Source organism: Candoia aspera, chromosome 4 (genome assembly GCF_035149785.1).
Source record: "Candoia aspera isolate rCanAsp1 chromosome 4, rCanAsp1.hap2, whole genome shotgun sequence".
In the NCBI taxonomy this organism is placed as follows: Eukaryota; Metazoa; Chordata; class Lepidosauria; order Squamata; family Boidae; genus Candoia; species Candoia aspera.
Window position 1 is genome coordinate 72,144,880 of NC_086156.1, and position 13,428 is coordinate 72,158,307.

General features: G+C 39.2%; 1 protein-coding gene and 1 non-coding gene across 2 annotated transcripts; both read left to right on the plus strand.

Moving 5' to 3' along the window:
* Positions 1-74, plus strand: TRNAN-GUU (transfer RNA asparagine (anticodon GUU)). The gene has a single exon. It is a non-coding gene; the product is annotated as a tRNA-Asn (tRNA).
* A 3,795-nt stretch (positions 75-3,869) lies between these two features.
* PSMB3 (proteasome 20S subunit beta 3) lies at positions 3,870-9,654 on the plus strand. The gene is made up of 6 exons (XM_063300488.1): positions 3,870-4,012; positions 6,159-6,343; positions 7,425-7,532; positions 8,403-8,580; positions 9,112-9,206; positions 9,531-9,654. Exons 1-6 carry the CDS (start codon positions 4,010-4,012, stop codon positions 9,577-9,579), a joined length of 618 nt encoding a protein of 205 aa, XP_063156558.1. The 5' UTR covers positions 3,870-4,009; the 3' UTR covers positions 9,580-9,654.
* The last annotated feature ends 3,774 nt before the right edge of the window (positions 9,655-13,428 follow it).

A 13,428-nucleotide genomic window follows, 5' to 3' on the forward strand; every position in this document is an offset into this window, starting at 1 on the left:
GTCTCTGTGGCGCAATCGGTTAGCGCGTTCGGCTGTTAACCGAAAGGTTGGTGGTTCGAGCCCACCCAGGGACGGTGCCTCTTTTGCTTCTTATTTCGGTTTGGGTGGTCATAATTCCAGTGCCCTCTTCCAAAAAAAGAAAAAAAAAGATGATTCAGAAGTGGAAGAGAAAAGGGACATTAAAATGCTTAGGTTTTGCAAGCCATGTCAGTCAACCTACCAGCTCCAACTTGTTCTTATTGGAAGTGCATTCTAGTGGTCATTCTTATAGTAATTTTATTAAAAATTACAATTACAACAATAAAAACTAATACAAACTAAAAAAAAAGAAAGGAAAAAAAGAAAAAATAGAAGGTGCAGAAAAGAAAAAATAGAAAAAAATAAAGAAAATAAGAATATAGTAAAGAAAAAGAAAAGAACTATATAAAGAAGTGACTTCCCACCTTCATCACAAGTATAAACAATTTTAGTAACTTATCACCTGCTCTTAAAATACAACAAATGATCTCTTCTTCCCATATGCCATCTCTTATCTATAAATAAATCCATAAAACCTCGTCATTTCATTTCTGATGTCAGCAAAAGTCCATTAAGGGTTACCAGAGATAACAACATATCTATGTTAACCTTGATCAGATAAACCAACTTTATATTTCTTCCTTTTATTTCTAACAATCTTGATCTTTAGTCCCTTCAAATAATGTCCTAGAACTTGATTTATTTTCATTTTTTCTTTGTCCCTCTCTTGGTCTGTTATTTTTATATCCCTTTTAATTATAAAGATGTCAGCCAGATGCAGTGTAACATCTTTTTCCATGTCATTCTTATAGCCTGTCATTTTAAAATCCACTTTCAGCTCAGTCTCAATCATGTCAGGTAATACTTGTTCTCTTCAATAACATCTTTTAAACACAGTCTATCTATGTTAAAATATTTTGCTTCATTCTGTAATTTTAAGATAGTTTGAGTGTTCTTCTCCTTTAATGGTAATGTTTAGTTCTTTCTAGTTCCCTCTAGTGTCCAATTTTTAAATGTTATTATGTTTCTTTTTAAAAGAATTCAAAATAAAGGCATTTTCCCATGGGAAGGATTGTTTATAATTAATTCCAAAATCTTATTTCAAATTTATCTGGGCCCTTAGTCCATTTATAACTTTCTAAAATCACACTTTTGCTGTTTATTCCAAAAAAATTTTTTTTTCTAATGTCCTTAAACTTGTATTTAAAATTTCTTTCGCTAAGGATTAAAGGAAACTCACCTGGTATTTTCAGACTTGTCAATCCAAAGGTTCCTAATAGCTGAAAAGCAGTTAACAAGCAATTTCCGAAAGTGCTTAGAAAAGGAAGTATGCAAACTTAGTGTCCTTTCAAAGGCACCAACTGCAGTTTGAGCAAGATGGTTGTTCCCTCATCTCCCAGAGCTCTAAACCTGCCAGAGACGGCTGTCTTGCAGTCTCCTCATGAGGAGCAGCTGTCTGGAGCACTTGTGGGCAATCTCAGATCCTCTCCTTCTCTGGAGAGTGCTTATGAAGAGCTGGTCTACTCTATTCTGACACGGTTATCAGCTCCGCTTTTTGCAGAGCAATCTTTAGATCACTATTTCTTCCCTGGAAGTGTTGCATTCTAGTGGTCATTCTGACAGTGGTTCATTTCAGTTTTTTTGGGCCATTTATGACCATGCCAGGCAGGGGTTCAGGAAACAAATTCAGGGCCTCACTCAGCACAGTGCTACAGAGCTGGATTGCACAGAAATTAAGAAGTGCCCTGCTAGGCTTACATATTGCACTAAGCCATAATGTACTTTGCTTGGTTCAAGCGTAACATATTGTGTGAACCAGCCATTGTGGTTTACACATTCACACTTACCCATTACATTAGTACCTTTCTTGGTAACTAATGTTTTTGGAAAGCACAGAAAAGAAGTAAGAAATCCAAAGAAATTAAAGGTGTAAAATAAGAAAACAAGAGAAGATATAGCTCAGTTTAGTTTATACAACCATTCCCTATGCATTGGCATATCTTTGCAAATGGTTCTTGCAGCCACAGGCATCTGCAGGGGGAAGGCCAGTGCACTATGATTTTATGATGCAATCCTGTGACTTATATATTTGCATCTGATGTGGGAACACACATTCAGAAGACCAGCAGTTGTGTTGTAAGTTTGTTACTCATCTTGTCATTTACTTGTCCTACAGTCCTGCATGCTTACTTTACCACCATACATGGCTTCTGGCATTGCCTTTCATTCTTTCACCTTCTCACCTCTCTCTTTTTCAGGATGTCATCCACTCCGTCCATAAGGTAACTAACCATTCCTTCAATATTTGTTGACAGTGGAAAAAGGCAATATCCATCCTAGAGATTATTAGCAAGAGACTGGAAATAAGATGACCAGTATTGCAATTACTGAGTCAATGGTATGATTACTCTTGAAAATAGTAAATAATTCTGGCTACCTTGTTCAAAAGTGGTATTGAATTAAAACCTTTTCCAATTTGATGCTCTCCATCTGTGTAGGACTATAATACTTGTAAGTTTCAGCATACTTGTTGCCAAAGACAGACTTATGCAAAGGCCCTATTAGTCACAACTGCTACCTGCTCTTCAAGCAGGAGCCGTAATGGAGACACAAAAGAACAATTGTTGCAACCCAAAGGCCATTATTTATGGAAGAGCTCAATAGAATCTAATGCAGGCACCTAAAATTTTAAATATTAAAATTGTTCTGCAATACAGTATCTGGGTGCTGTATTCACAGTTTAGAATGTCTGCCTGCTTGCAATGTGAACAATAGATCATACTGCATTTATCTTGTAAATAGCCTTTTGTGCTCAGCCATACTCAAAATTTGAAATATTAAGAGTGGATTTTAGAGCAGAGTTTTATAAGTTCTTGCTTGATCTACAACCTGCCATGTTAACGTAACTATAAAGTATTCTTAAGTTTCAGTCTGATCTTCAATTCTCCTCTCTCTCTCAACACAGTGATACAAAAAACTAACTCTTAGCTACCATCTGTGAAATGTTTGCAACTCAGATCCGGCTTAATATAGCAATCAAACTTCTACACCAGTGTTTTTCAACCTCAGCAACTTTAAGATGTGTGGACTTTAACTCCCAGGGGTCCTGGGAATTGAAGTCCATACATCTTAAAGTTGCTGAGGTTGAGAAACACTGGTCTATATGAAAGACTTTAAAAAAAGCAGTAGACCCACAAGGATGTATTGGTGGAACTTTCTCTTCTACAATAATTATCTTCTAATGATAATCTCCTACTGAGCCAAGAAGTTCCTCTCTCCCATTTTTTCTCTATCTGTGTGGAGCCCCAGGTCTGAAAAATGTTCTACAGTATTTCATTCTTAGTCGAGCTTCAAGAGCAGAGAAATTTTAGATGCACACAAGCCTCCCAACTTTCTTCGTTTTATTTATTAGTGTTACGATGTTACCTAACTGTACTGGTGTTTTTAAAAAAGCTCTTCGTAGAGTGAAGTGAGAGCTGCCTATTAAATATAGAGAAAAATATTTTGACCAAATTGATCGTTACCTTATTTCCAAAGAGTCAGAAAATGAGACTTTAAATAATATAGCAGAATGAACTCGTTTTATTTTTCTGTGACAAATTCTGTAGTTTACATTTTTCAAAAAATGTTACTTATTCTGAAGCTCGATTTTTCCTTTAAAGGGCAACTCTATTTTCCCAACTGGAAAAGTAGGGAGTATCTAAAAATGGCGTTTAAAATTCAAGCTACAAATCCCGTGTTCAAAGAGTGCGGCAAATTACTCTTCTATTTTATCTCTATGGCAAACAGGCATGACTCTTCACTTCCTGTACGGAGAGCCCCTCTCCGGTCCTAGATTGGCAGGTGCAGGCTGTCCAATCGCAGGAGTTTGTGTTGAGGTACGACGTCTCGGTAGCGGCGGGACTTAATAGCAGCTGCGGAAGGAAGCGGGTCCTGAGGCGGCGGCGGCGGCGGCGTTGTTCGTGAGGCAGGAGTTTTTCGAGGCTTCATCATGGTGGGTCCTGATAAGGGAAAGTGGGGGAGTGGGGGAGCGGGGGCGGGGTAGAGATAAAAGGAGAAGGAAGAAGGGGAATGGCTAAAATGTGTGTATGGGGGGCCGCTGGCTACTAGCCTCGATGGCTGTGTGCCATTTTCAGGATTAGAGATGAGTTGCTTATGAGAAAAAAAATACCGGGTTGGGTCTGTGGTCCTAACTCTTGCTTATGGACTTCTCAGAGATGTCTGTCGTAGAAGCTGATTGCAAACTAGGGAGGCTTTTACTTTCTGGTCTGAACCTCTATGGAGGCGATAGTGAAAGCGGATTACATGCATTACCTTGTGATAATTACGTGACGGGGACTTGTATTTTTAAATCTATGTTGGAGTTGGAGCAAGGGCCATAAATTTTCCATCATGCTTTAAAGCAGGGGTCCCCGAGCTCTTCAGCTCATCGATCCCTTCATGAAGTTTCAGATTGTTCATTGACCCCCAAACATTAATATATGAAAATAATTTAATAAATACTACTTTAATAGTATTACAAATAATAACAATAATGGATAGTCCCATCGACTGCTGAGGTTGATATTAACTACTTTGGAGAACCCTGCTTGAAAGTATAATAGTTTTTATTATTATAAAAAGTGTGTTCTGGGCTTGATAATAGTGATTTGGATAATAGTGGCTCACTGTAGTGAATTCGTATCAAGGGAGGTTTAAACCAGGGACTGCTTGCTCAATAGCTTATACGTAGCCTTATAGCACTTAGAATGCTCTCTTTCGTCTGTGAGCCAGCAGGAGACTAAACTGGCATAGATTCTGCTGTCTCCGTTGCCAATCCAAATTGCCTCTGTTCTGCCCTGCAGCTGAAGGATGATGCCCTCATTTGCTCTGCAAGGAGGTCTGACCTCTCCCCACCTTCTTAATGTCACCAGCTGGAGGGAAAACCCTCTACCAATCACTGTACTACTGCTATTTTATTTGTTTACTTAGTTTTCAAACTTATGCACTACCTTAATCCAGTTGGACTCTAACAGGTGGTTTCTAATGGTTTTGACAAATGACTGTATTCACAACATTAGCCATTTATTAGAGCATGTCCCTGCTTCATCTGCTATCTTCCCAGCCTGGGTATCAGTTGCCTGAGCTAGGAGAAATGACAAGCAGAGAGAGAGAAGCTCTTTATCCACCAGGTCTCCCCTGAGACCTGGATCAGCTAGAGTGGGGGGCTGACCAAGTTGGCTGAATCTGTGCCACTCCAAACCATAACTCCACCATAGCTGTCAGTTGTTGTTCAAGCTGTGTTTTGAAGACAGGTTTATGTTTTTCTAGAAGCATGTGCACAAAAGATCATGTGCACAAAAGCATTCTCAACAACAGCTGATAGGTAAGGTGGAGAGTTATGCCATGAAATAGCAGAGAGAAAGAGAACTGTCTCTATCTCTGCTTCACTGTGCAGAACACACACACACACACACAATTAAGAACCAGACTCTCCCATTATCCAAAACAGAATCATTTTGGAGGATGATGTCCAAGGATCGGAGGGAAGAGGTGTGCCCACACCAGCCTAAACTGGTCAATACACACCAGGCTGATCTCACCTTCATGGGGTGATTTTAACGGTGCCACCAACAAAACAGTTAATGAAATTTGTCAGATTATATTTGTAGTAAAATGGCTGCAACTTATTGGCTACTTAAGGCGACAACATGGTTTTTAAAATGGGAAAGCTAAGGACAACTTAATGCTGTCTGGAGCATGAGATGGGAATCAGATGAAGAACATGGGAACACTGCGAAAGAACAATTGTTACTAGAGTTTGTTTGTACTGCAATTACAGTCAAGTGGAAAAAGCTTGTGAACCAAAATAGAACATTTTATTTCAGCCCATTCTATCTGTGTCCAGAAGGATAGGATTCTACTTTTTGTCCTCTTCCTGTCTTTCCTCCACATGAGACAATTGGGGAAGACAAAAACAGTATGTTGTTAAGTTCTGGAATATTTTGCAGTGTGGCTCTAATGTGCTTATTCCAAAGTTCTTCCTATCCGTAAGGATAAACTTTGATGTGTGCAAGTTAGTAGCCTTCCTAGTTAAAAAAAAAGAGTGCTGCATTTGATATACTATTTCAATTAAACATTTTCTTCTTTTCCGTTCCTAGTCTATTATGTCCTATAATGGAGGGGCTGTTATGGCCATGAAAGGGAAAAACTGTGTGGCTATTGCGGCTGATCGCAGGTTTGGCGTTCAAGCTCAGATGGTGACCACAGACTTCCAGAAAATTTTCCCAATGGGAGACAGATTATTCATTGGTTTGGCTGGTCTTGCCACAGATGTACAGACAGTGTAAGTATTTTGCATTAAGTAGGAATAAGCAAGGAAACTGGAATAGTCATCTGCTAGAGAACTGTCAGGGTGCTGCCACTAATTTATGGCTAGTTTCTTAGTTCAGATTCCAACACTGGAAAATGCAGAATATGTCATGATGGGCCAGGTTACCGAAAAGTTGAAGCTAAGCCCAGTTGTTCTCATTATCTCTATCCATGACCAGGGAGGGTAAAGGAGATGACAGTCCTTGAGTCACTGGGATCAATCAAGAGTGTGCTAAAATTTGGCTCTTGGAAGGGTAGCTTCTAAATATTGGGAGTTTGCAGAAGCAGGCTAACTTCCAATACATTGTTTAAAAGTATCAGCAATATAATTACTCTTTTCACCTAAAGTAAGTAGTTGAAATGAAGAAAATCTGGCAACAGCTAGGAGTAGACTTTTATGAGAAAGGCTACAAGCTCACTCATATTCTGATACTGAAAATAAATTGTAGTCTCAGTATAATATATACTCAGGGGCATATTTTAAATGAAAGCATCTGAAGAGTGTTCAACCCCTGATCATTCCTGCATGTGGTGTGAGAGAGAGATTAAACTTCATAAATGTAGACTTCATTTTCTAAATTTTGAGTTCCTTTCAGAATTAAGCTACAGTTGCTTGCCTTTAGAACAATTTAAATGATTTTTTTTTAAAACAAGCCCCCAAGCAGCTATCTCTGGGTTGCTTACATGAATTCAAATTCTACAGTGAACAGCTAGATGCACCATTGACGAGTCTGACTGCTAACAAAACAGAAGAGTAGTAAGTCAGGTACCCCTGATACTCCAGAATCATAAACTGTGGTTTGCTCTTGGTTTATGATTTTTGCCTTGATCAGAGTAGAGGATGCTAAGCATCTAGTAATGTGTTAATCACATTAGTGGGAAGAACAAATTTGAAGCAATTAGTCTGCATCCATCAGATTTCTACTTCATAATTGCTTGCAGGCACAACTAGTAGGTTTTAAACAATGCATCTGTGCCATCTGGATGTTAACTAGAAGGGAATGGTGGTTTTCCCTTAAAATGGATTTAAAACTGGTTTGTTTTTCTTCTTACAGTGCCCAAAGGCTCAAATTCCGACTAAATCTCTATGAACTGAAGGAAGGGAGGCAAATTAAACCACAGACCCTGATGAGCATGGTGTCCAATCTCCTATATGAAAGACGGTAAAGAAATCAAGCATTCATGATGCCTGGGTATAGTTAGTGTCCTTATAAAAAGGAACTTCAGCTAATAGGTTTAAGGAAATAAGTCATGATTCTTGAACTGAGGATCAGGGACTGCTGGGAAGGGTCAGGAACAACTTAGTGGATGGGCACTATTATTTTTAAACCTGATCAGGCTTGCATAGGCAAAGAGTCAAAACTCACTCTAGGCTTTGCTCCTCACTTTGCCTACACAAACCCTAGTAGGTGGTTGTAGTATTGCAAAGTTTAAGAACCCCTTGTGATATCTACATTAAAATGTAGATATTAAGAAAGTGGTGTATTTCTTGCCCAGCACTAACTCTAACAAAATCATTGGCTTTAATCATGGGTGTGTGGAGCCACACAAATTCATTGATCATTTTATGGAACTTTTTATGTTTTCCACCCCAGGATGTATCTCCTGAATAATTGATGCATCAGGATTTTTGCTACATTAGTAGGCAGTCTTTGCTCCTTCAGATTTAGTTGAACTCTAGTTCCTATCAGTGTTAGTCAGCATGGCTAAGATTGAGGGAGGATGAGAGTTGCAATCCAACAGCCTTATTGTCCATGTCTCTCTGCTCTAGATGATAGTAGGTAAACTTCAGAACTGATGGGAAGTTTTTACTAGCTCTTTAGTATTGGAGATGAGACAAATTGTGGGCATACCCTAAACCTACCTATGTAGTGATCCCAAGGAAAATTTAATTGGTTGTATGTTTTTGACACTGACCAGCCATCCACTTTTCAAAATTGGTTTATAATTTTTAAATTTTAGTTCATTGTAATGATAGGCATTTTTGGGGAAAATGAATTTGATTGATACCTATCTTTTCTTGCTGCTTCCAGGTTTGGACCTTATTACACAGAACCAGTGATAGCTGGGTTGGACCCAGTCACTTATGAACCCTTTGTCTGCTCCTTAGACTTGATTGGTTGTCCGATGACAACAGAAGACTTTGTGGTCAGTGGGACCTGCACAGAGCAGATGTATGGCATGTGTGAGTCTCTCTGGGAGCCAGACATGGTAAGAAAGATTCAGAGCTGGACATAAGAAATATGGTAGGGTTAGCTAGTGGAGAACACTCTTAATAGAAGCCAGCCTCTGAGCTTCAGAAAGCAGGTGTGAATAGGGCTTTAGGACATGGGTGCAAATCCTTCCCAGCATTCTTCACCCTGTAAAAAACTGTCTTCAGCACATTCTATTTCAGTTCAAAATTGTTTTGTAATACGCTACTTTGCTTAGAATTCTGCTTTATATCCACATGCTGAATGCATGAATATATTGGTATGGCCCAGGGAGAATTTGTATGTAAAGTTTCACAACCCTATTCATGCATTCTCTGTGAATACCTGAATAGAGTTAAATTATGTAATTCCTCACCTCTCCATCCTCATCAAACTGTTGTTCTTTAGGGTCTTTCAGAGAGACAATATGGCTATATTCCTCCAGTCTACATTCTCTTTATATGCAACACATTCATCCACGTTTGAACGGACACTTAAAAAGAACGCAGCTCTTTATAACTAAAGTTAACTCTTTTCCTTTTGGATGCAGGAACCTGATCAACTCTTTGAAACTATAGGACAAGCCATGCTCAATGCCGTGGACAGAGATGCTGTGTCGGGTATGGGTGTGATAGTCCATGTGATGTAAGTAGAGCCTGAGTGATTGTGGATCAGCTCTAAAAAAAAATTATGTGTGGCAGTATCTCTCTGGTTGATTTTCATGGCTTGCCTGGAAGGAGGGTAGCTGTTATTGGCACCAAGCAAGATTGAGCCAGTGAGACTATTTGCACAATTAATCTGTCCATCCCTCTGGATGGGCATAGTGTTGTCGTTATGGGCAACATTGGGGAAACGGTTGTGATTGTAGATTTCCCTTTTGTCTGTTGAGTGGATAAAATTGAGATTTACACTGTTTGATAATAGTACAATTATTCATCTATGATTCTTCCCCTTTTCTCTTTTTACCAGTGAGAAAGACAAGATAACTACCAGGACACTGAAAGCTCGCATGGATTAAATTCCTGCCAAGGAAACTGATTTTTCTCAAGAAAGGAAATAGTGTACTGTTAGTGGAATAAACTTTTTATTCTAACAGTGCTTTTTTCATTTTTATGTATATATTCTACGTATTCTGTTCAAAATCAAAGGGTGGGTGTGATGAAGAAGATAATCTTCAAATAATGACATAATAATGTAACCTGCCCATCATATCTAATTGATCTGTAAATGATAAACTTTTAAAACTTTTTAAAAAACACGACATCCATCAAAATTTACATTCAAATCTAAGGATTTTTTTATGCTAAATACTGCTACCGATGCTGAGAAAATTCCTGTTGAATTCAGTAAGACCTACTGCTACATGGACTTGAGTAGGACTGCAGTAGAGATATCCAAAGTGAGATCAGATCCAAAGTGCTTCAGGTCTGGTGTGGGCATCCTCTCCATACCAGCTGGAGGCTGCCTACAGAAGCCACATCATTTCCTGGGGTCACAGAGTAGACTTGCAGTCTCAGGAAAATACACATTGGAGTTCAGGTAGTGGTGGCAAGGCAGTCACCAAGGAGCTGCCCACAGGTACAGCGAAGGTGGTGGATCCAAACTTCCTTTCCCCGTTTTGGCCCCAAATACTGTACATCTATAGACTGCACAGTTAATATGCACCTAAAAAAAGATGGTGACAAGGTCAAAGTGATGTTTGTTGAGCTGCACAGAAAACTCTGGATTTGTAACCAAGAAAAGTATGTTTGATATGCCCGAGGCCTGTTTATTTGCCTTCACGTTTCAGTACATTACATGTTAAAACTTCAGTAAAGATGTCATTTTGAATATCCCTCGGGCCTACTGTAAGAAAGCTCACATTTAGCTTTCCAAACCCACTTGGTTAAGTGGAAAATCTCATACTCCTTAATACACTAGAACAACACATGACTTTAAAAACTCCAAATACTGTATTCTAAAATAACCAGAGATAGATGATGGCCTTAAACATCTCATATTCATTTCAGTGGGACTTCCTTCTAGACTAAGCCGCTGATTTAAGTTTGCTGTTGGAAGTTCTCTTGAAAGTAAAAAATAATTGTAGCTTTTAAATGATGGGGGACACCTCAAATACCGTTTTTCTCAACTTGCTGTGGAGCAGGCAGCCAGCATTTGGAGGGAAGTCTATCAATAGGCTGAATGGATAGACGATCATGGACACAGCAAACCTATCTTCTCTTTGGAATGTTCCAAGGAATGTGACACCCTGTCTGCCGACTTGAAAGCTGTACGGTAGGTAGGAAGAGCAAGAAAGTCCTGTATATACTCGTAGATAAACCCATCTGTGGATAAGCTGAACACGATTTGGGGGTGGGGGCTGTTTGGCACCTAAAATTCTTGGCTTATCCATGAGTATACAGGTATTCCTCTGTTAACAACCATTCATTCAGGGACTGTTAACTGTCCTTGAAGTTGTGGCCATTGCAGCAGCATTGTGGTCATGTAATCACGGTTTGGTGCTTGGCAACCAGCTCGCAATTACAATGGTCACAGTGTCCTGTGGTCATGTGATTGCCATTTGCAACCTTCACTGCTGGCTTCCAACATGCAAAGTCAATGGGGAAGCCAGCAGGTCACAAATGGTGACGTTGCACCTTAAACCATGCAGGATTTGCCTAACGACTGCAACTGGAACGGCCGGAACTGCCGTTGTAAGTTGGCATGGCCACGTGACATTGCACTGTATGACTGCATTGCTTAGCAATGGAGTTCCTGGTCCCAACTGCCATAGTTAACCAAGGACTACCTGTATATGGTAATACTGATTTATATTTTCAGCTGATTAGGGGGAACAGTAGAGACCCTTTGACTGACAGGAGCCTACCTTCTCCCACTGTCCCTGGTCCTTGCCATTCACAGGATTGAATGTGTGTTGTGGGTCTCTATTTCCAAAATGGTGATTCTTGAAATCCAGATAAAAAGAATTTCTTTATATATTTTCAGCACATGTTGAGCTGGATGTGTCCGGTTGTTATTTTGAGTCAAAGAGTCAAGGCTAAGCAGTTTTTCCACTCCTATAATTGCCCATTTTGGGGGAAAAAAAACCCTGAAAGCAGTTTTACACAAAAGTTTCATTTTTATTTTGTTCAACCCACCTGGGAGACTTCACCTTGTTAACATGCATGCATTTCAAAACACTAAGTGTCTCATACTTTATAAGCACATTGGACTTTAAATTTCTATTTTAAAAAAGGTATGAAAACCTAAATTATTTTTTCTTAGTTTGAGATTCAAATTTGTCATTGCCAGGTATGTACCTGCTTGAACTTTTATGATACATTTAAATGCCATATGAATATTCCATATGCTATTCAAGCGTAGAGTTATGAAGAGATTGATAAAAACAGTAGCTTGAACAGACGTGCCTTGTTCCTTTATCTTGTTTAGTAATATATGGACTGGTTTCACAAGTTATACAATTTTAAAAGATTGCCTGGGATGGCACTGCACACATTCATATCAGGCTCTCACACTTAGACTTAGGTGATGAAGAAGTGCAAACTTTATTCGACCATGTGGCTTATAGCCAGCCATCAATATTTGTGTATTTATAATAAGAGGGTTCCATTTTCATCCAAGTGCTTTCCAATGATCACATGATATCCTCCCCAGTCCCTCCTCTACACATGAACAGAATAGACATGATTAAAGATGATTGTCACCATCTACTGCAGTTTAGCCCTTAGAAATCCCACATTCATCTTTTCTCCAGTGCAGGAAACTCCAGCCTAACTGCCTGGATGTAACCACCTGTAGTAACACAATAGATTGTGGGGATACATCAATAATTGCAGTGAAAGTCACTATACACTGAACGAAGCTGAGGTTTTTTTCCTCAAACATGGTAGCCAAAGCTGAAGCTATTAGTATATATTCCCTCTGAAGATGGATTATCTTTTTAGATGATTACAAAAACTTATTTTAGGATTGTGATTTCCATCCCACCCTAGAACAGGCATGTTAACTAACAATGCTGGGAATTACAGTACAATATATCAGGAGGACATTGGGTTGGGGAAGGCTACCATGGAGTACATTCCACAAAATAGGAGATGAAGAAAGCTAAGACTACCGTCAACAACACACATTCTTTGGCTAGACGTGATCCAACTGAGAATGTACATGTGTAAGTCTGTACCCAGGAACAAGACTAACACATATGCACAAAAATCCTCCAAACTGGTCACTAACTTTCATAAATCACAGATCTGCTCCATCTTCAAATATATATTTTAAAAAAAGACAAAATCATAATGTAATGAGAAAGTACTTCCTTTCTGTAATGTGTTAGCTGTACCTTGGGGTCACCGCAACTGCAACAAGAGATGCATACTGAGAAGAAAAAGAGTGGCTGTTTGACATTCCCTTGCATGAATTGATGACCAAGGATGTAGCTTTCCAAACAAGGTACTTGGCCCAGAGAAAACAAAATTGTAGTTCTGTGTACCAAATGGCCATAAATTACTGCCAAATCTCCAGATAGCACTTCAATATTCATCTGCTTCTGATCCAGCATGGGCTCTTCTACAACAAAGCAAGAGCAGGGACAATTTCTGGACTAATAAGCTGATGCATAAATTGTGCCAATACGCATGCCCTTTATAGGCATGACAAGAAACTTGGGACAGAAGAGCATATGAAAGAGTTTAAAAAGGACTCTTAGACATGCTGAATTGGAAATAAAATTGCATTGCCAATGCTATCCTTAGGGTCACAGGGGAAAAATTGCACTAGTTATAACTGTAGGGCGATGTATGTAAGGATACCAGTGAGGAGGAATCTGGGGTGTCTAATGACAGAGAAAAACAAGGATTTCCTTCCTTCC

What these genes read in the sequence shown, in the direction of transcription:
- PSMB3 (XM_063300488.1), top strand. An exon ending in GCCACAGATGTACAGACAGT is followed by an intron (nt 6,344 to 7,424) that starts GTAAGTATTTTG and finishes TTCTTCTTACAG; the next exon opens with TGCCCAAAGGCTCAAATTCC. An exon ending in GGTGTGATAGTCCATGTGAT is followed by an intron (nt 9,207 to 9,530) that starts GTAAGTAGAGCC and finishes TCTTTTTACCAG; the next exon opens with TGAGAAAGACAAGATAACTA.